Here is a 23,133-nt window from a genome sequence, read left to right on the forward strand (position 1 = left end):
ACAAAGCTCATTTTATTTTCTCTGAATTTCCATTTAGGCTCAGTGCTAACATCTCACCAGGGTATTTTCATGACACATTTATATTACAAATCAAAAGAGAAAAAGGCCATGATCTGTGAACTAAAAGCCCCTTGCAAATCCGTGTATCCAAGCACAATAAAGTTAAATTTAGGAAGATTCTGACCCAGAGTATTTCCCTAAATATACAAAGGCAACTCCTAGGAATCCTGTGGTGCAGATGTGTGTGAAAAGGGAGAGTTCCAGGTTAGCTTAGGCAATAATAAAAGCTAGCAGTACAACCCTTTAGCTGCAGGCGCCCCGGTAGGACTCAAAAGAGAATTGTCACGATACAGTCTATTTTGGAATCACCTGGAGGCTTTTAAGGAAGTGTTCATGCCAGGGCTCCACCTCTGGAAAACCTGGCTTAAGTAGGCACGGATTGTTCTGACGTCCAACCACTCTCCAAATGTTTCTGCGCCTGCTGTGTACAAGGTGGTATCACCAGGGCTACCGATCATTCAATGAGAATTTACCGAGTTTAATCAAGAAGAACATGGTGGCAATACAGCCATCGATGCGGTCGTACACAGCTACTGCAGTGAGGAATCCTGCACTGGGTGCTGATGGAGAGAACTAGGAGAGGCTCCTTAAAATGAAAGGTGTCTGAACTGGGCCTCGAAGGATGAGGAAGAGTTTTCACAAGCAGGGGGTGACAACTGGGAGAATAACACCACCAAAATCAGAAGAAAGGAGCGTTTAGGGGAGGAAAAGCTAATAGTGTGGTGTGGCTGGGCCCACTCCCGGAAGAGTTAGTGAGACAAAATATACACGAGAAGTTCCGGCTGGATTATCAAGTGCCCTAAGTCTGCAGGAACAGGCTGTGAGCATGTAAGACGTGCTCGGATCCGGACTTAGGAGGGAGGATTCCAGGGATCTGTGGGAGACGGAGCAGGGAGGCGAGCCTGAGCAGAGGCCCAGCTAGCAAGTTTTCTAATACATCAAGCAGGAGAGCCGGCCCGCGGGAGGATCGTGGCAGTGTAAATGAAGGGGTGTGTGTGTCCCACCCCAGAGGGAGATGGGAGAGTTCAGGAAGGAAAGAAGGAGACATCCAAGTTGACTCTGGGCACTAGGACAATGCTTGGCAAACACAAGGTGCTCAGGAGACGTCTGCTGAATGGAAAGAGCAGTTACGCGCCTTGAGAAGTTTACTGAGTCGAGGAGGAGGTCAGGATCCGGAGAGGAGGGAAGGCAGGTGGGCAAGCACCAGCCATGAAGACGGCTAGGGGTGAAGGGGAAAAGAAGGCAGAGAGAAGATGAGCTAGGAAGGGACAAGAGCATGTTGGTCGGGAAAGAAGCAGTGGGTAAGAAGAATCGGAAGAGGTTAAGAGAAGGGAGAAATACTAGAAAGAGCTTCCAGGAGACTTGAGAGAAGGTACAGCAGATAAAGAAAGGCAGACAGACACTTCTTTCTCTTTGGCAGAAAGGAACGATCTCTATAAATCGTGAAGCAGAGGACAGGGAAGTTGAAGTTCATTTTCTTAGTCTGCAGGGCTCAAATTATACACGCAAGGTAGAGAACACCCCGTCCCTCAGCTAGGCCTACCCTTAACTTTATTCTCCCAGAGCGGAGAGTCAGTTGAAGAGAGAACCCATTATACCCATGGTAGAAAGGAAATGACTCCAAAGACTATTTCTGCTAATCACCTTTAGAAAGCCCCCCAGGCAGGAATATTAATTACTGAGTCTCTCTGCTTCATAAAATTAGAACCAGAATAAATGTGTATATTTATTACCTAGAGCTAAATGCTTTCTCTTCTTCATTAGAAAAGCAGATCAACAGCGTGTTTTATTTTCTTTCACGCCCCAGCTTCCCCTCACCTCCGTCTCCTCAGTCACTGGTGCTTTTAATTTAGGTTAGCCTCACAAGAGAAAGGAGCTCTCACTCGCTGTGCGCACTCCAGCCCTGGAGTCATAGCGCACATCACCCTAAGGCCGCTGCAGTGTCCGGATTCCATGCAAGAGGCCACCCTCGCCAAGTCCATCCGAGCATCTAATGTAAGAGTCTGCTTGCACAGTGCCAACAATTTCAGAGGGCTTCAGGTCTGCTAATACCACTGAGGCCATAAGACTCCACATGAATTCCGGGGGTTAATTTAAATCACTTTCTAAATATGCAAGGAAAGAAAATGCAGGGGGTCACTTTTCTGTCAATCTTTATACGATGAAGTTGGACCACATAGTGTGTTTTAAGTTTTTTCCTAACTAAAATATTCTATTATCTATCACTTCATTTCATTGAAATTTCAACAGGCCAAAAAATAATCCTCACCTGGAGAAAAACATGTTTGAATCCTCATTAACAAACAACATTCAGTTTCAGTGTGAAACTGCTTGGGGCAGCGCGGTGGGCTGCGAGTTGACGTGACGTCTTACAGACTGTTCAAGGACTTCGACTGTGGCAAAGTTTCTTCAGACATACATTACAAGGTAGACTAACTTTTGAAAAAGCTGTTCCTCTATTTTGAATGGACCTTTTTAGAAGTTACTTTCAGAGTTAATTTGCTACAGGGTTTTAAACACACAACCCTAACAGTTTTACCCCAGAGTCCGCCAAAACAGCTCCAGCTCTTAGGATGTACCTACCACCCTACAACAGACTAAAGATGAGATGGGCAAAAACTAAGAGCCTTAAGATACCTTTAAAAAAAATTACACTAAATAGTCTCCCATTGTCATCCAAATTCACACTATTAAAAAAAAATCATGGGGCCGGCCCTGTGGCCAAGGTTAAGTTCACGTGCTCCACTTTGGCGGCCCAGGGTTTTGCCAGTTTGGATTCCAGGCGTGGACATGGCACCACTCATCAGGCCATGCTGAGGTGGCATCCCACGCAGCACAACCAAAAGGACCTACAACTGGAATATACAACTATGTACCAGGGAGCTTTGGGGAGGAGAAGAAGAAAAAAATCACCTAAAATTCAGCCAATTCTTATCAGTTAAAACAAGTGGATTTATAGAATCTTAATTTTAATGACACATAGATTCCCTTGGTTCTGTTATTTTTTTGGTCATACCTCTATACTCCCACTAAGAATACCCTTGGGATTTGGGGATTATGACATCAAAAATTTTCCCCTTCTAGAAGAGACAAGCAAAAGGCAGAGGCTGTTCCAGGTAAGCCACTTCTGTTTCATCTCCCCAATTTCTCACTCTCTACTTGTTTTTACTTCATAGTGATGTGAAAAATCCAAATGGTCTCAGTAAGTTAAAGGTATAAAAACATTGAAGTCTTCATATTTTAAAAAGGTACTGCTTTTATTTATCCAAGTAGCAGCACTTTTTATAAGGCATATACCTACCTACCAGAAGCCAGATTTACCTGGAAACATCTAGTGTAATTTGTAGATAAAGATATTAAAGCTGAAAGCAAAGAGCCTTATGCCCTACTACAAGATACAATTCAAACCAAAAAGGCCAGCCCCTAAGAGAACAAATTTAAATATGTTCAATCTAGCTAGTTTTTATCCATCCAAATAACTGTCCAAAATCAGGGAATGTCACTACCTTTGTACAGGACCCAAAAGGAACACAAATTGATAAATCATTTCATGTCTTGCTCACCAGGGAGAAAACGAACCTGACTCAGACATTAACTAACATGATTCATCGAGAATCATGTTTTTCATTCCTATACCTATAAATTACATCTCAAGTTAAAAAATAGTACCCTAGGGTTCACAAGTCATCAAATTTAAGTCCCTGGAATTCAAATTCAAGATCTCCAATGCAAAGACCAATTAGAGTTTTGAAAAAAATCACCAGATCCCAATTTCTTCTAGCTGGAAATCTAAAAGTGCTTTCTAGCTAATACCATATCATAGCATTTACTTGGGAAAATATTTTCCAGCTTAAAGATAGGGGGAGGAAACTTACTCTTCTCTGTCCCTATGATTCAGGGGAAGTCTAGGACTAGCCGGCCCTGGATATATTTAGCCCAGCCGCTCAGCACTTGCATCCTGTCTCCTGTGAGACAGCACCTGCTGTGGGCAGCAGCAAGCAACGGAGTCGAGCTCCGGGGCTCCCCACCCCGCCTCTTACTAGCTGTGTATCTTTGGCAAGTGACTTTATTTTCCTGTGCCCCAGGTTTGCCACCTGAAAAGCAGGAATAACAGTATCCACTAAAATGACAAGAAGAAAATGCCAAGTAGATTATAAGTTTGTCTTTACAGAACTAATCTGGCAAGTCAGTTCACATTCTCCAGCTTCATAGTATCTATGAAAAAAGAGGCATATACTATCTCCATTTTACAGGTAATTATGAATTACTTATGGCATCATTTAATAGTTTAACATAATTCAAACATCTCACATCTTATTTCCCACTACTTGTCAATATTACTACATTTAGGAGAAAAAGTAACTTTAGGAAATTAATTATAAATAACAATTTTAAATCTCTCTTAGAATTAAAACAAATTCCTTCCAAAAGAAAGTTCTTCAAGTTATAAGAAACAGAATTCAGAAATTATTTAAGTATTTCAGAAAAGACACAAGAAATAGTTAGTCTTAAAGAAACTTACCTCATTGGCCTTACCTTAAAATTAAAAGGTAACATTTTCATTAATAATATATTTTATTATATAAATTAATAAAATTAATAATCCCCTAGTAATGAATTGTTTTATTATTTTCCCTTTTATACACAATTGTCAAAAAGCAGCCAAATGCTCCTAAACTTGATATTTTGGGGCTATAAACAATGATGCTCTATTCCAGGGGTGACCATCTAATTATTCAGGGCTTGGCTCGCCATGTTGAAGGCCTCCCCTGCCTTTCGCTTCTCTGGCTCTGCCTGGCTCACCCGGCCTCCCTCCTTGTTAATGCCACGGCCGGGGAAGCACAACACAGCAGGCCCCTCATTCAGAGCCAGTAAGTGTTCAGTCTGCAAGGCTGAGAGGGACCGTCCTAACCTGCCACGAGGGGTCTGCCAGTGAGTACGCATCCCCAGGACAGATAAAAATTATCTGGACCGACTGTTAATTAACAAGGGCAGTCTAGTCCGGCCTTCAGACTAACGACTACACAGTGGTTTAACCGCTGAATTTCTCTGGACAGGTAAGAACAAAACATATGAACCAAGAGGCTGAATGACTACACACTGTGTTCTTCTGTGATACCAGTGCACAGGAGCGACGGTTATTTCCTACAAACAGCAATTAAAACAAAACAAACTAATACTAAGGAGTCTTACTTAACATAAGAGATCAGAAATATTTACTTTTTTAAAAATGACATTTATATTCCTGTTCTCAGGCACAAAAACTGTAGATATAGGGAAAAAAGATCACTACAAAGAATTAGACTATACCTTTGAACTAATGTGAACATCATACGGCGGGATTTACACAGACACAGGTAAAGAAATATTCATGCCGACACCGTGCAAGTAACCACTGCACACTCTTGTACTGCATAGGCTCACAACTCAAAAGAACCAGGGAAACTCAAGTGCTGTTACAGTTTTATCATCAGATGTTCATGGGCGCCTCTAATCTTTGGTTTTCTTTCATCTGTGAGATTCTCCAATTATCACATTAAACAAAAGCTCAATTCTGTTAATCTTAAGAAAAAAGGAAAAGAAAAAAAGTGATAAAGATTTTTAAAAGGGGGATAAAAGCTACAGAAACTCCACATAGAAGCATCTCCTCTGCACTGTTTGTTAATTGTTCCTGACTGAGTATTACCTACGGGAGAGTTACTGACTTTCCCCCTTGGGAGAGTTACTTTGCATTTCTGGTAAAGACTGGATATAGGTCAGATCCCATTATCAAGAACTAATTAAAGTACAAATGATTTTGGCTGTGCGGGAACTGGGGTATACAGACTTCTGTAAGTCCTGAGGCCAGGGCTTAGGAGCCTTCGCTGCTGAGGTGACAGCTGTGGAGGGTGAGGTGTGTGGGACATAATTTAATAGCAGCATCCCTTCGATGTCAGCTTCCTTTCCCCACTGCAGACCAGCCTTTCGACTGCACAGAACATTTCTCCCCAGGATGCCTCCTGAAGCCCTCTCTCAGAGAACCAAAACTTCGGAGGCTCTTTCCCCCGCCCCTGTCTCTCCGCCCTCCTCTCTGCCTCCCAAAGGAGCTCTTTTTAGAACAACATAATGAAAAAAGTAAAAACACTTAAAAATAGGATTTTGGATACACATACATTATTCTGAATGTTTATACAGTTTCTCTTAAAGACATGAATGGAAGCAACAAAATATACTTGTCTTAGAACAATTAATGGTTTACAAACTATTAGAAAAGTCGGTTTCTGAAATATCAAATAGGGGGGTTCAAAGATGGGCTTTCAAAGGTCCATGAAACTTCCAATAACTACAATTGTGGAGTGTGTGTACGTATGAATATGTGCAGACATATACCATGTTGCCGGGGAGAGGGCACACAGCTCCCTAAGGGGGCCACGACTCAGAAAAAGGTTGAAACCACTGCAATCAAGTAAGATCACTCTTATTTATTTAAAGAATAATCTTAATTACATGGAAAAAACTGGGTTACTTAGCTCACGCAATGAAAGCAGCACAGACTCTGACCGCACTTCCTACCTCTGTGTCCCAGGAATCATGAAAGACGGGGTTTCTACTACTCCTTTTGGTCTGGGGGGGAATATGGTGGTCTTCTTCATTGCCATTCCTTCTCCTCTTCCTGAAATTAAACCACAAGGAGGAAAAAAGAAATTCAACAATTGACCTTTTGGACAGTTAAAATTGTAAGCCAGGACAACATATAAATCTGCCTGTTCATGTGAGAAAATATCATTCGTCATGTGATACCCCAATAGGTAAAAAGTTGGAAGGACACTATCATTGGGCAGGAAGAGCAAAAATATAAAATAGCAGCAATAAGGTCAAGCTCAAATTACGACGACTAATTTCTAAAAAGAAGCTTGACAATTTTAAATGCCTATTGGGATAAATAAGAGCAGGGAGACGTTAACGACTACGCTTTCAAACTCCACTAATTAAGGTTATTGTCTTTCTATATTTTCTGAAATTACAATTGCAAGTTACCTCATTTTACTCCCTTCCATATGACAACATCTAAGACAGGAGTGGCTGCCTTTGCCTATTTACTCTTAAAATCGATATAAAAATGGGTGCTACACACGAATCTCATTAGAGGTTCATGGTAGCCTCTAATCTTTAGTTTTCTTTCTTCACTGATTTTCCCCCAATTATCACATTCAACAAAAGCTCTATGCCATGGGGCCTGTGCAGTGGCGCAGCAGTTAAATGCGCATGTTCTGCTTCAGTGGCCGGGGGTTCGTCGGTTCGGATCCTGGGTGTGGACATGGCACTGCTTGGCAAGCCATGCTGTGGCAGGCGTCCCACAAATAAAGTAGAGGAGGATGGGCATGGATGTTAGCTCAGGGCCAGTCTTCCTCAGCAAAAAGAGGAGGATTGGCAGCAGATGTTAGCTCAGGGCTAATCTTCCTCAAAAACAAAAAAAGCTCTATGCCTTCTAAAAGTATTAAATTACTTTTCTGGACAATCACTGGAAAGGCTGCTCTTGGACACATTAACGTGATTATTCTGGCTTCACTACCTAGTATTATGATATAAATTACTTCACCAGATTGATACTTTGAGATTGTAGCATGAGCTGCTTAAAATTTCCAGGTTTAAGAAAAATCACACATCTTTCTGTTAAGTGTTCTCAGATGTGCAGTAGAGACAAAATTTGTACGTGTTCTATGCAAGAATCAAGTGCTGTCAGAAGGACTTCTAAACCCCAGTTAAAAAACAGAAATAAATTAAAGGAGGTATAATTTTAAGTCAACTTGCCTGGAACTGTTCTGTCCAATATGGCAACCACCAGCACATGGTGGTTATTTAAATTTAAATTAATTAAAATTAAATAAAATAAAAAATCCATCCTTAGTCACACTCGCCACCCTTTCAGTGCTCCATGGCCACGAGGAGCTAATGGCAACTGTGTGGGACAGCACAGACAGGACGTTCCCATGGCTGCAGAAAACTCCACTGCAAAGTGCCGCCACTTTACACAAAGCAGCATAATCTACTATAACGAAAACTCTTAAATGTTCAAATTTCTACAGCTAGAGGGAAAAACAGCTTGTTGGAAAGTATTGAATTTGAGCACATAGTATCTTCCATATAGTTTTATACTTTCTATATGAGTAGGGTGGCTTACTGTGGCAGGCCCTTAATCGGAAGGTTTTGAGTTGAAGTCTGGATACTGACGAAAATTTAAGTTATCACCCTGAGCTCAATTCCCTGTACTCTGCAACATTCTGAACACACCTAACTTTATTAACGAGTATGGATCCAGTTTAGGCTTGGAACGATAAACAGTGGGTGTGTGGTCCTGATAAAGCATTAACCAACCTGTAGAGGGCTACACCATTTATCTCATTCTAAGGCTCACCCGTTTGTAAAAGATCATCATCATTTCTGTCCCTTACCTTTCTCCCAGGAGATTAGATCTTATCTACACATTATTTTGAAGTACTTAGAGGTTAAAAACTAGATGAATACCATTCAATGGTTGTGCTATTATCATAGATTTGAACCAAGAAATTGCTACTTTCATCCTAACATGACCAGAGAATGTTTGTGGGAACGTGATGCAATTACAGAGCAATGTCTGATGGAAGGCTAGTTGACACTCGAAGAGAAGCTCATCGAGCGGCAGTATGCCGGTCCCCAAACTCTTCTTTTATCAGTGTGCCGACAGCTGATTGTGCTCTGAGCTGCTGAGTCACTCTCACCAAACTTATGAGCCTGACCAAAACTTTCCAATTTCCTCATCTATGATGGGGGATTTATCTTTCCAGCGACAACAATATGAATGTCAAGGAGGCTGCAAGGCAAAAAGAGCGTAAGAACAAAGAGGATGGGCTGGTTTTGCAGATTTCAACTAAACTGTGGGCAAGTCACATGAAATGTCCCTGCCTCACAATCAGGTGATTTCTCGAAATACCACAATCACCTCTTTGGCCTGTGGGGGTCCCTCTGCTTCGGATTGTACTAGATTAAGAATGAGCCCTACCTGTTCTTTATTCTCCTTTTTCTAAGCTCTTTGCAGATTCCATCCTTGAAACATTCTTCTTTCAACAATATCATAATAAATGGCAAAGTTACAGCTTCATGGTCAACTCTATCCGCACAGACTATAACTTTTAACATTAATGCCATAGACCAGGTCATAAGTGTAGGGGCCACTCTATAACTGATTATATTCTCCCTTGCCATCTAGCTACAGATGATTGTTTAGCATGTTATTTCGAAGGATGGCTGATTACGCCACTTTTCATCATTTCATTTCTCTCCAATCTTGCTGTCATCTCCTAGAGACTGGGCATAGAAGAAATCTTGAAGGATAGACACTAGTGGTTTTCAAACTTTTCAGAAGTAACAGAATTGTTTCTTCCTACCGAAAAAATATCCCTCAATATATATAAGAGATAAAGGATCTGTGTTGGTTAGAGTAGGGGCTTCCTTGCCACACACCTACTTCTTTATGGCCATCCCAGTAAACAGTCATGCGTCACAGAATGATGTTTGGGTCAACGGTGGACCGCATATACAGCAGCGGTCCCATAAGATTCGTACCATGTAGCCTAGGTGTGCAGGAGGCTATACCATCTAGGTTTGTGTGAGTGCACTCTATGATGTTCGCACAATGACAAAGTCACCTAATGACGCATTTTTCAGAATGTGTCCCTATCATTAAGCGACGCAAGACTACACTGTGGAAGAGTTTGAAAAACCACCATCTTAAAATTGAGGAAACGGAACCAGAGAAGTGAACTGACTTGGAGATAGCAGGAGCTGGCAGAGCTGGTCCATCACACTCCATGAAACATGGGGTGAAGAGAAAAGTAGGTAAGAAACTCAAATGACTTCTTTTATGGTAAGGAAGTTACCAGTATAAACACATCGAGGTTATCTGTGTCCTAGATAAGAGGAATCTTCTGTATCAATATAAACACACTCAGATTATTTGTGTACAGCTCTGGAGAAATAGAATATTTTTGTAGGAAATATTTAGACTTTTTCAGATATGTGAGACATCCCAAGAGACCATCAGAAGTATAAACTAGGTTTACGAAGGAAAAAGATTGCGGCCAGATCAAGCTTACTAGACCTAAGGATCTTGTAACTAACTCCGGTATTATGTCCATAACTGGGCCCCTAATTTCAAATTTAGTCTACTCTTCTTTCCGTACAAGTAGAGGTTTTATGCCCCACTACATGAGTCACAGCAATAATCCTACGCAGGAGTTTGCAGAATCCTAGATTTTCACTATTAAACCAAATAACCTCAGGATGCTTTCCAGAATCTTAATCCCATGAATTAACTATGCTCCAGAGCAGGGCACTTGTGGAAAGACTATCAATTACATTTAGAGCTAATGAAAACATGGAAAAAGAATAAAAGATCCAGCATAATCTACCACGGTAATCCTATTTTATTCACTAAAATCTCACTCAGACTATTACGGAATAAAGGAAAGAGCAGCGAAGCTGGAAAGACCCAGGTAAATCAACTGAGCTCTCTAAATGTTTCCTCATTAAAAAAATGAAAGTGTTGGACTTGGTAATCTATAGGTGTTCACTCCAAACTTCACAACGAGGGACTTTCCGAATTTGAAATAATGCTGATCCTCTTCATTCTGGGGTATCCAATCCCAACTTTCTCCTCCCCACCTTCTTATAGGAGGAAATGAGAAGGAGAAAAAAGAAAAGAACGACATCGGAGCTTGGGCCGGCCTCCACTCAGCCCATGTCAAGCAAGCCTAAAAGCCCCACGCGTCCGAGGCCACGCTCCTGGGAAGGCAGCGCATCGCGATATGATCCTACCGCCCGCCCTCGGAGTCAAACGGCTCCCCGCACAAACAGTTTAGAATCCTGCCTGCTCTTGACGCCACCGCCGAGGGAGAATCCACAAGCCGCTGTGGTCACTTGCCCTTCTGTGTTCACAAACGTCCAGGGCACAAGTTCTTCAGTCTAACCGAATCCTTCCCTGCTGCAGGGTTAAGCGCCATCCTTCTTCCTGACCTTGGGGAGCCGGCAGCTCCCAGCCCTGTCCCCTCACAGACGCCCTAGGGGCTCCCTCTCGAAGATCAGACATTCCTCCCATCCCCCCACCCTCCTAAATTTAGGACAGGGACGCTGTAGGGCCACCGTCTCCCTCCCGGGACCGACCAGACTTCATTCCAAATAGGGAAACATAGAGGGAAAAAAGATGGGGTGGGGGGGAGACCGGGACCCTGGAGGGTCACTCCTCCAGCACCCTCGGGGACCAGGTACCCGGTCACTCGCGCATCCCTCTCCCCTCCTCCCCTGGACCGCAGAGCACCCAGATGGAGACCCGCAGGGCCCACGCTTGCTCGCACCCCGCTTCGCGCGTCCCCTCGGCTCCATCCCCCAAGACAGAGCATCGGAGCGGGGCAGGAGAGGAAAGGGGTCCCCGCGGTCTCACCTGGGGCGGAGGCGCTCGCTCATGGCAGCCGGTGGAGAAGAACGACGCAGCGCCGCTCCGCGAGAAGAGGGAACACAAGGTGTTGTGTTTCGGCGGCCGCCACGCCCACCCCCTCGGGCCTTAGCTCTCGCCGCGGCTCTGGTGGACGCTGCCGGCGGTAAGTACCCCTCGGTGGGACCCGTACCACCGCTACTTCCGGCGTCTGCTCCGCGCCCCCCCATGTCACAGGCGCCGTGGTACCGCCCTCTCGCGGCTGCGCAGTGGCGCGACCCCGGCCGCGCCGACCGGTAACCCCGCCCACGGGAAGAGGCGGGCGCGGAGAGGGAGGAGCCACTAGGAGCTTCTGGGACAGAGGACCTCCTTAGAGGTGGCCCCAGTTTTCGCCTGTTCGCAGCCAAGCGGGGATAGGGTAAAAGTCAAGTCAGCTTTAAATTAAATTAAATTAAGACATAATAATATGATACGAGTATTTGAGTGAAACCCCTGTGAGGTAACAGTTTTTTAAAAAATGGCCGAGAAGCATCAGGCAGTTGTGCCAGACGGCCTGCCGCGGGTCCCGGCGCTGGGAGTTGGGAAGCTGCTCGTGGGCTGTGCTGGGGGGCTTGGCGCGGGGGCTTCCTGGAGTGCTCTGTCTTGCGAGGTGAGGTCGCGGCTCCGGGGGCGTCTGAGGGGCCTTGCTGTTTCCTACAGCCCACGCCTTAGGTCTGGGGGCGACAGTCCTGAGGCGAGAGGGCAGTCGATCGAGGGGTGGGCCAGGTGGGGGGCTTCCGGGAGCCGCAGAAGGAGCCCCCTTCAGGGTCCCGGCGGCGCCGGTGCCTCGGGCTGGGGTTGCGGGGAAGGCGGCCCGGACTCTGGGGCTGCCCGGCAGGCCCCGCCCACTCCGCTGGAGGACGCGGGAAGCGCTCAGAAAAAGTCCAGGAGCCAGGAGGAGGGCAGGCCAGGTGCTGCGGCCGGGGGCGGAGACGGGGGCGGGCGCACAACCGATCGGCCCCGTGCCCGGCGGCTCGTGAAGCCGTAACTCTCCGCTCTCCGGAACCCGCCCTGCTGATAACCCAGTTATTTGCAGTTGACAGTACTGTGCCACGTTCATTCACTGCGTGTGCTGTCGACTTACCTCTCTGGTTGTGTCTTCCAGAGGCTGACGTTAGAATTGAGTTTCCTTTTGCCAAGCTCGGAATGGCGATCGTGAAGCGTGGAGATCCAGGAGAAACCACCGCGGAATTAGCATCCTCCTAGAGAAGCTCGGGTAAGAAAGCAGTTAGGCACCGATGTTAAGACGTTGTTATGTGAGGGTACAGATTCCACTACGCTTTCTAGGAGGATGAACTGTGAGGATGGAGTACTGTAGAGGCAAACACGTCTAACAGAGTTCTTGAGCCCCTTCTAGAGTTACCCGCCTAAGCCCATGGACTGGCTTCAGTGTGTGTATTTTTGTAAATAAACGGGCCATAACTTTCATTATGTTATCAAAGGGGTACCTCCAAAATAAGAATCATTACTGTAAAGCCTGTTGGCAGAAAACAGTTTTGTTTTGCCTGACTTCGTGTAGGATAAGGTGAGTTGGTTGCTTTGATAGATTGGCCAGGATTATATGTTTCTGTTTTGTAAGTGGTTTCAAGGTCTCACCTTTTGACCTATTTAGTGGTCAGAAAATATTCGCAGTCACAGTACTCTATAATGACACATGTCCAGAGAAAGCTTTCATTCGTCCATATCACATGCCAGGCTCAGGCTAGGTGTTGAGAATACAGCTGTGTACAGGTTAGACATGTTCCCTGCCCTTTGGAACTTTATGGAATGAATCAAAAATGTGAAAAAAAAAAAAAAGGAAGTAATTTTCAACTGGGCTTTGGAATTAAATAGTTCTTTTTCCTGAATCGAGAAAATAACAAAGAGGTACAAATGAAATGGTATAAATTTTTTTTAAATGTTTTTAGGTGGTATAAATTTCACAAAAGATGTCGAACTAAACAAACTTGCCAATAATTCATTGTAGTACAAACTATAAGTAAAATATTTGGGAGCATGTCCCCTCCATGTATATATTATTTGTACATTATACATACTTTTATATATGTGTATGTACATATCTGCAGTCATGCACCACATAATGATGTCCCGGTCAATGACAGACTGCATGTATGGTGGTGGTCCCACTCGATTAGTACCATGTAGCCTAGGTGTGTAGTAAGCTATACCATCTAGGTTTGTGTAAGTACACTCTATGATGGTCGCACATCGACAGAAATGCCTAATGACACATTTCTCAGAACGTGTCCTCGTCATTAAGTGACGCTTGACTATGTGTGTTACTCGTGTTAAAAGTAGAGCTTCATTTCTGGTACTTAGATAATGGCCGTTCTAATGTTTTTTCCTTGCATCCCAATGGATGTTCCATATGTCACTTTGGAAACCACTGCTCTAATCAACAACTTTCGAATCCTGGCCTGAGTTTTTTATTCTTCACCATTCCTCCCTTGAATGATGTGTTTAAGGGTTTTTTGTTGGTTTTAAAATTTTACTTATTTATTTATTCTTCCTTCTTCTCCCCAAAGCCCCCCAGTTCATAGTTGTATATTTTAGTTGTGGGTTCTTCTAGTTGGCACATGTAAGATGCCACCTCAGCATGGCTTGATGAGCGGTGCTAGGTCCGCACGCAGGATCCAAACCGGCAAAACCCTGTGCCTCTGAAGCAAAGCACTTGAACTTAACCACTCCGCCATGGGGCCAGCCCCTATGTTTAAGGGTTTTTAACAATTTCTTTATACTCATGTGATATCCACTTGATTTGCTACAATCTTAAATAGCAAACATTTGATTCTGCCTGGTGTCTTGGACATCTTTTCCTTCCACTAATTAATTCAGTAGACTTAACTCTTTTGGTCTTGCTCACCTCCTACTTAGGGATGTTGAGAAACCTCTTTGATTGTCTTTTGTAATGATTGATTCCTAGAAGACTAAGAAATCTAAAATGCCAAGCAGAAATGGAGCCAGGAATAGTTATCTAAAAATCAAACTGTGTCTTCTATTTTCTGCCTCCATAAGAAAAAGAATGGATCAAAACAAATTTTTAAAAATTTCCTTCAACCTAAATTCTTCCAAATGAATTTAAAAAGTACGACACAAATAAAATATTGGTATTTACTCTACAAACTGTTTGCTCCTAATAATCTCACGTTTATCTTTTTCAGGAATAGAAGAGTGATATTCCACCCAGAATGGAAGTGTGTCCGTATTGTAAAAGGCCATTTAAGCGATTAAAATCCCACTTGCCACACTGTAAGATGATAGGATCACCTGTACCTGCTGATCAGAAAGTTTGTCAGTCCACACCAGCTACACTCCCACGTGCTAAAAAAGCGAAAGGGGCAACCAAAGAAGCTAAAGAGAGGGCGTTAGGGACAGAGAGTGAGAGAAGAAATCCTAAGTTGAAAAAGGACGCACCAGAACGGACAGTTAAGTCCTTTCCACTACTAGCTGTTGGTTTGCAAACAGCCAGTAATGCAAAGACAGACAAAGACATCAAGAATCAAAGTCAGCTTTCCCTCAAAATGTTAGAAAATACTGAACCAAAGATTACTTTCCAGGGAGAAACTAAGGCTCAGTTTTTTGCATCAGAAAACACCACTCCTGAGAAAGAACTTGAGAAAGATTTGCCTAAATCAGGGAAAAGTAGAAGTACTCCTTCAGAAACTGAAGCATCTTTACCTCAAGGCCCACTGTTCCCTTCTTCATCAAATCAAGGTAGAAAATACTCTTCAGCCTTACGTAATGACGTACAGACCACTTCTGCTAATTTAAGATTGGACAGAATTGATCCCCCAAGACAGAAGCTTCTAGCAAAATTACTAGATATGCCTTCTGATGATTATCATAATTCTCCCATGAATCTCAAGTATGGGGTTAAAAGAGTAAGAACATCGTTGTCAAGCAATGAGAGAGATTCCAAGGCCAGGGGTCACTTCGCAGACGTCTCTAGTAATGTTAGAGACTCTGAGTCTCAGGAAAAGAACCCAGAATCGCAGGTTTTAGGTTTTAAAGTTAGCCCATTAGGTAAAATCCAAGTCAGGGAGAATGAGGAAAGAGGACTTAAGCTCGAAGTAGAAGCATGTGTGAGCAAAGGAAATGCAGAAAAAAGTGTATCTGTGACAGAAATGACTTCCGTGAGTGATGACTCTAAGACGGACTTCAGTACCGATGATTCAGCCACAAAGAAGAAATCTCAAGGTGAAGATTCCAATTTAAATGTATTCATGCCAAGGGAGACAGCTTGCAATGACTTACTTTCTGTATCACAGTCATGTAATCAAAGTCTTACCTCTCTGGCTCTAAAGTTTCTTCAAGAAGAGAAAGCAGAAGCCTGTCATCATAATCGAGTCCCTGATGTGAAGGCATTGATGGAGAGTGGGGACCAGCCTCTGCAGCCCGAACCTGGCCGTCACCCCCAAACCTTACACCCCGGTTGCCAGCAGTCTTTACATTCAACCCAGCATCACGCTTCTAAAAGCCCCTTCACCAGTCAGATCACGGTCGTCGCTGACAGGAAGAGTCTTCCTAGCTCCCTGGGGCTGGAGTGGTTTCCAGAGCTCTATCCAGGTTATCTTGGCCTAGGGGTGTTCCCAGGGCAGCCTCGGTATTGGAATGCAATGGCCCAGAAACCCCAGCTCCTCAGTCCCCAGGGGGAAAGACTCTCACAAGGTAAACATGTTCATTTCCAAGGGCCATCCAGCCCATCCAAACAGTTCTGTGTCTTTTGAATTAATAAGGTTCAGAATACTAATATTTTTGTTCATTTAGCTTATTATGCCTAGGTATGCATTCCAGTGCGCTGGAGTTAGAATTGTTCTGAAAACATTACTTTTTGCTCCAGGGGTCAGTAACAGTGGTTGATCACTCTCCCTTCTCCTCCATCAAGAGTTGAAGGCTGCACTAGGACAGGCTGGCGGGTGATTTGATGACAGTGGAATTTCTACATTGGGAAGAGGCATGGCCGGCCGGTAGAAATTGGGTGGGTATTCAAGCTGAACAGACTCAGGAAAAGTGTGAAGACATAATGGTCCGCCTAAATAGAACCAGCACTGTGTTCAGATTTCAATCAGGCCCAGGTTGTACATGAAATAGTTCCAGGTTTATGGTTAAATGCAACGTTGAGGAATTTTGGGTAGCCAAGGTACAAGCAGACGCTGTTTTTGGATTTAGGGGCAGGATGGGATTAAAACTGTCCAAGGAGGCCTGGCAGTCAAGGCAGACAGGTGAAGGTGGAGGTTCAGGAGATGAGGACCAGGAATAGAGAGGGTGGCAAAGAAGGTCTCGCAGTCTACGCCCGGGAAAAATTAGTCCACAGAGAATAGGACCCAAGAATGGAAGCAGAGATTGAGCCTCAGAACATGAGAGATTAGGTTTGAAGGACTGGGGGGAGGGGACTGGACGTGGAAACTGATCCGGACTGTGAATCAGTCTCTTCAGAAACTTGTCGATGCTCCTCGCTATTGCCGAGAAGAGGTTGACCGGTGGCTAGGAAGTTCCCGATGGTCGTTTGAGGCACCCTCACTTTCTTCTGCTGACTTCCTCCTTTAGTTACTGGACTACCTCTCTAGCCACAAAACATAAAGTTTCTTCATTTTCCTCCCCAGAAAATTTGAATTTTTCTTCTTTTTTTTTAGGTTCTCTAGGGGCATCGTTAGTTTAATGAGGCATCCATCTCTTGTGTGTATGTAGTGTTCACTGACTCTTTTAGGTTTGACAGGAGACCTGTAGCAACTCATGCTAGGTTTGTACCTGAAAAACTTGTATAATCTCTTCCTGAAGGGATATATTTTTTCCCTCTGTTTAAGATTTGTAAACACTCACCAAACTCCAATTTGTTTGGTCTCAAAGCATTTTCTTTTGTATTTTAATTATCCTTCTCCAGTGGTTTCAAAGAAAATGTATTAAGGCAAGAGCATTGCTAGGTAAAGGTACATTTTCTTCAGCTGCCTCAGTAGTTGCCAGTTTTTCTACCAGTAGGTCTAACGTCTAGGCTGTCTTTACAAAGTTCTAGTCCTCAGGTCAGAGTTGTAGCGTTGAGCCTCTTCTCCATATGAAACAGAATTAATATGAGCCTTCGTCTTGCTCTGTAGCGTTCAGAGTGCTTCCGTCTGTTTTCTTATTTTGGCCTCACCACACTGAGAGGTGGGCAGGTGATCTTCTCTCTGTCCTGCAGATGATGAAACAGGCCCAGAGAGACTAAGTGATTTCTGAGGTTGTGTTGCCAAGAAATGGGAGGGTTGCAAGTGGAACCTGGTCTCCTGGGACCTAGTCTCATCCTTCCCACTAAACCATGTTGTAGAAAATACGCCATAACTAGAAGCACGCGTGTGTGTTAGATCTCTCTAGTTCTCTGTGTTTTCAGTTGCACAGACACCCACAGCAAATCCCTCTAGCAAGTAGAAGGTCTGTATTTTCTGTGCTGTCTTTTATAGTGGCAGGGAGTGTTCTCGATACCTCCACTTTCAATTTTAGGGAGGGAACTAATGTTTATCAAGTGATGAGGTTTCAGTCACTGTACTAGGTACTCACGTTATCCTTTCATTTAACCCTCAGAACAACTCTGAGGTGATGCTACTGTCCTGCCCTTTTTATAGGTGAAGAATCTGAACTTCACACATCTTAAGTGACTTGCCCATGTTCATGCAGTAAGTGGCAGTCAGGATTCAAATCCATGTCCGTCTGACTTATACATCTGTGGTCTTTAAGCTCTGCCTCAGGCCTACTCTTTGGGGCAGTCAGTGATCGAGGTCATGGTTGATTTAAGTTATTAGGTGACACACTTTAATGGATCCCAAGAATACAGTAATAATAAGGTACGGGATACAGTAATTTATGCCATTAAATCAGTAGGCTTGTGAGATTGAATATGGAAGAAAAATACCGTCTTTCCTTCATCAATAAGTTCCTCGAAAATAGTGGTTAGAAACGGTTTTGTTCTCTTTTATTGGTTATGGTCTATAATATGTGATTAGTTTGGATTTCTACATCAGACAATAATGTGGCTATCAGAGGGCCTCTAGTTCTGTTAAAATCTCAAAAACAATAGGGGCCAGCCCCGTGGCATAGTGGTTAAGTTCGCGTGCTCTGCTTTGGCGGCCTGGGGTTCGCAAGTTCAGATCCGGGGCATGGACCTACACCCTGCTTATCAAGCTCAAACAGAATGAGGAAGATTGGCAACAGGTGTTAGCTGAGGGCCACTCTTGCCCAAATCGAGTTATCAGTTGATGGTTGACATCTAACGTTGCCTGATGGTCTTTGCTGGGCTCTTCCAGGCGCTGTTCCTTCCGTAGGACTTTCAGACTTCAAGATGATGTCAGATGTGCTTTTCTGTGTAGAGAAACCTGTGACAGCAGCCAGTCCTCATACATCAGGGTAACCTGAGTAAACTTCCATGAAGTGATTCCACCCGATGGAAAGGTACCCACGGCCTTGAGAGGCATCAAAGACTGTCTTGTCATTTTGATGAAACAAAGTAGAACCAAAAGCTCTGGTGCCTGAGGAGAAATGGATAGATTTTGGGTTGCCTAGGCTGGGAATCCCAAGGCAGACTGATATCTCTGAGGACAGCACTGAGTCACAGCAAATCAGGATTAAGAGAATTCAGCTTATGGAATCAGCAGCACTAGGAGCCGTCTTTTGAGCTTCAGGGAGAAAGATTTTCATGGACTTAATACCAAAAGGAGGAGTTTTCCTGGCCTTAGAGAAAATAGGTTTTAGAAGTTCAAGATTTAAATCTTGAGCCTCAAGTACAATTGTCTGAGAGTCCTCAGCAATAGAAAATGGTTCACATTGTTCAAAGGAGAGCGTGCAGCTGGGAGCACGTGGCTGAGCCTTCACGGAATTCAGGGCCTTGTCTTTGAGGACTACAAAGTTGATGAGCTCGAGGTCCAGGGTTCCAAGTCTGGACAATCAGCAGTTTCACGTGGGCATTTTTTTAGGTTAAAGATTCCTAGGCATCATCCTCGGATTAATTCTGAAGAAAGGTCTAAGAATCGTATTTTCAAACGTTTTCTAAGTGTTTCTGAAGAGCAGCCAAGTTTGAGAACTGTTGCTAGAGGTGCTGGTGACGGAGCAGGTGCCTCAGACCCAAGAGGGTATGTTCCCAAACCTGGTGGCAGAGGGGGAGGGCCGTTTGAAACAAACGTGATTCAAATAACCACAGAAAGCAAAACCTGGCTGAGGAGGCTACCAGGAGGTAAAATGAGGAAACCTTACGGGATGACGGGTTTTTAAAGGCCAAGAAACAGCTAACTACAGGCTGTTCTCTAGCCTTCAGACAGGATTTCCATCAGTCTGGTATCCATGTGAGATGTTCGAGATGGGGCCTACATGGGGAAGGGGCTCAGAATAGTCAGGATCAGAACATGAGCAGGGATGTGACAAGCCGGGATTGGGTCCTGCGTCAGCCATGAAAGGGGGTGTTTTAGAAAAGAGCATGTGAGTAATCAGCAGCCAGAGACGTCAGGCGTAAGTGAGATCCTACGTCTGGGATTCTGACGGCCAGACGGCCGATAGGACGTGTGAGAGGCAGAGAGGGCGGATGAGGGTCTTCAGTGTTTGTCTCAGAGTGGGGCATTGTCACTGGGCGTGAAATGTGAGGGTGTCCACACGGGCAGGTGAAGGAGGGTGTCTAGGAGATGAGGCGGCAGAGGCATGGCAGCGGGTGATGGGAGTCCCAGGCCCACAGCCAGGCCGTAAGGGATGTCGTTCAGAACCCAGAGCACCTGGGCATCAGACCAGAAGCATTGAGAAAACTCTAACAGGACTTGTGTGGCTTCTGAGCTGCCCTCCTGGGCCTTGGGTACCTGTATATCCCAGCTCGGGGATCAACTGATGTCATTCACGTAAGCTGACCAAACCTGTAGTGAAGGAAATAGGCTCACCTGGCTGGAGAAAGAGCCGAGCCAAGAGCCACACCGTTGCTGACGCTGCAGAGAAAGTGGTTGTCCACTTGCAGTTTTCGTGACATCGGTTCTCCCCATCTTTTGCTTTAGATTTTTTCCAAGATGAATGGGTTATGTCATGCTTTGTTTTTTAAGAGACTGATCTTCACCTTGAAGAGAATTATCTTCTGTGTAATTTCTTAGAATCCAGCCTGGTTCTTTCATTGTTACTTAATATAATGATGATAGTTTGGATAGTATTTTTACATTCACAGCAACTTTACCACACCTGCTAAACCTGTCATAAGTATTTGCTTAATTTAGCCCTTATCCTGATGGACCAAGCCAAGACCAGACAACCAGCAAAGTAGAGATTCCCTGCCTCTCATTAAACAGAAACACAAGTGCAGGAACAATGTGAATAAATAGCATAAACGCTCCTTTCTGGTTCTACGTTAGTTATTCCTGGATTGAGCCTAAGAAATGTTTGCTGGTCAGTTGTCGTGATGGGGTAATAGACATGTTGACTGTAGATACAGTGACAACTAGCAGTAGTTAACAGGATCGTTGTAGAATGTCATGCTTTCTTGCTAGAATGTTTAGCAGATGATAGAAAATACGAGCGATTCGTTTCATTAAGCGTGTGCACATGGATCATCAGGGTAATCTGTTCATCAGGTCAGAAAGGTATCTAGGTCCTGATCCCCGGGGCTCCCTCGGCCTTTGGAAGAACCTTTTTTGACCTGGAGTAGATTGCCTTGACTTTCAGCACTCAGAGTGCTCTGCGGCCCAGTACAGACATTAATCCACCCATTTAGAATGTACTTTTCCTGTTGCCTGGCCCTGGGAACCTCGGGCACTGAGAATTAGGCAAGGGGATGAATTTAGATGAATTATCACAGTGACTTCTGTTTGGAACCGTAGTTCCTTTGTTGGAAAGAAGTTCGACGGCTGTAAGGAGTTTGGAACCCCCGACCTGGATTACAACCTCCAACTTCTCTCTAATGAGGCTTTTGGGAGCTGTACAGAAAGGTGAGGCTGGAGTCGTTGACTGCTGGGTTCTGTTGCTGGTTCCAGGCCTTTGGAGTTTCTTAGCCATGACCGTTAGAGCGAGGCTAAAGAAAAGAGAAAGGAACAAGTGCGTAGTCTTCCTACTCTGTTTTCCTCCTAGAGTCTGACATAATGGAAAGCGCCAAAGCTAACACAGTAGCAGCTGCCATTTATTGCACAGCTTTCACTTTTTAATACTCCCCCTACATCTCTCCCTGTCCCGCATTGGTGGTCCCAGAACCAGGAAGACTAAACCTCAGGTCAACCAATTGTATACATCTTACTGCTGAGGATTTTAACCAAACTCCCCAAAACAAGAGTAACTAATTTAAGTTTATTAAAATTAAGGTCTGGGGATTTTAGCCTTTTCATCTGTTTAAAAAAATTTGTCACCTCTCTGAATCACAATTCCATTGTCCCAGCTGAGAGACCTTGAATAACCCACAGGTATATGCCCCTGGGTACATTTCACTGTGACGGTTAGACGTGTCTCTTTTTAAACAGGCTGGATCAGGTGCAGCGCCACCGTGAAGAGTGGAGTTGGCGGCATCACGATGCTCTTCACAGGCTGCTTCGTCCTTTGTTGTAGCTGGAGTTTCAGGCATCTGAGTAAGCCTTTCTGTGTTTTTAACCTAAAGTACAGTCACATCCCATTATAGGGACCTTGGGATTCTCCCAAGTCCTTTTTCCTGTTCCCGCAGTATGACTGCCCTGGTGAATGAGGTCTTGCCTGAGGCTCCGGGGTTATTTATTAGAGGTTTTGGTTACAATGGCCTTTATAAAATTGGATTAGGATTTCCATAATTTCTCTTGCGCTCCGTTTGATGTTGTCCCTGGAGATCTGGTGGTCTGTGTTTCTCCTTGAAGCTATTTGCCTTCTGGAAGACACGCTCTTCTCCTTGGTGGCTCTTTAACTCCACCCTAAGAACTTTTTAGAACTGAAAACAAACAGCTTTATACCTCAGAAGAGAGAAGGAGAAACAGAATACAGCTGTCCCTCATCGGTGTGTCTGGGGCTTATTGCTGTCTGGGTTAATCTGCTTTTATCTTTTAAAAAACAAACACCCTTTTAGTTATGAGTTTCAGTTTGCACCAGATCTTACCAGAAGGAAAGTGGCTGAATTTCATGTCTCTTTTAAAGATAATTTCTGCTCATTTTTTTAAGTATTGTTTTATAAAAATAATATCCTTATAGTTAAAAAATTTTAAAGACATTTATAAGAAAATACTTTAAAAGCCCAGGGGCCTGGCCCCGTGGCCAAGTGGTTAAGTTCGCGCGCTCCACTTCAGTGGCCCAGGGTTTTGCTGGTTCACATCCTGGGCGTGGACATGGCACCGCTCATCAGGCCATGTTGAGGCGGCGTCCCACATGCCACAACTACAGGCACTCACAACTAGAATGTACAACTGTATACTGGGGGCGCCTTTGGGGAGAAGAAAAAAATAAAGCCCAGTATTTTTCCACAGTTTAACCAAGAAAAAGCCCAGATGCTTTCAGATGAAAACTTCTGGGGTAAAAGAATAAGATAACTATCAACGCTAAAGGCCAGTAGAATTGACAGGCTTGTAAACCACAGGGTTGGACTCTAACTGGATTTGTTGGCTAATCGAGTGCCTCAGAAGGAAGCAGGTCGAGCCGCAGGAGTGGGCCTGCCG

The 23,133-nt window shown here is 44.3% G+C and overlaps 2 protein-coding genes across 4 annotated transcripts in view; one reads left to right on the top strand and one right to left on the bottom strand.

Moving 5' to 3' along the window:
* Positions 1-11,819, bottom strand: part of VCF1 (VCP nuclear cofactor family member 1) — an 18,208-nt gene extending 6,389 nt beyond the window's left edge. Inside the window, exons 1-2 of one of the 3 annotated variants that reach the window (XM_014839691.3) lie at positions 11,516-11,819; positions 6,613-6,712 (exon numbers count right to left, since the gene is read on the bottom strand). In XM_014839691.3, the coding sequence (XP_014695177.1) occupies positions 6,613-6,712; positions 11,516-11,736 (321 nt within the window). In that variant the 5' untranslated portion in view covers positions 11,737-11,819. The remainder of the gene's footprint in view (positions 1-6,612; positions 6,713-11,515) is intronic. The other 2 variants (XM_014839690.3, XM_014839692.3) reach the window with 2 other exon arrangements.
* Positions 11,820-11,884: 65 nt separating this feature from the next.
* On the top strand, positions 11,885-16,420 carry MTNAP1 (mitochondrial nucleoid associated protein 1). Its single transcript, XM_044745935.2, has 3 exons — positions 11,885-12,155; positions 12,651-12,761; positions 14,707-16,420. The coding sequence occupies exon 3, from the start codon at positions 14,734-14,736 to the stop codon at positions 16,270-16,272; it is 1,539 nt and encodes a 512-aa protein (XP_044601870.2). The 5' UTR covers positions 11,885-12,155; positions 12,651-12,761; positions 14,707-14,733; the 3' UTR covers positions 16,273-16,420.
* Positions 16,421-23,133: the final 6,713 nt, after the last annotated feature.

The sequence above is a fragment of the Equus asinus genome, chromosome 13 (genome assembly GCF_041296235.1).
Source record: "Equus asinus isolate D_3611 breed Donkey chromosome 13, EquAss-T2T_v2, whole genome shotgun sequence".
NCBI lineage: Eukaryota > Metazoa > Chordata > Mammalia > Perissodactyla > Equidae > Equus > Equus asinus.

Bases quoted from the DNA above. Each gene is read 5' to 3' on its own strand.
- MTNAP1 (XM_044745935.2), top strand. From the start codon at position 14,734: ATGGAAGTGTGTCCGTATTGTAAAAGGCCATTTAAGCGATTAAAATCC.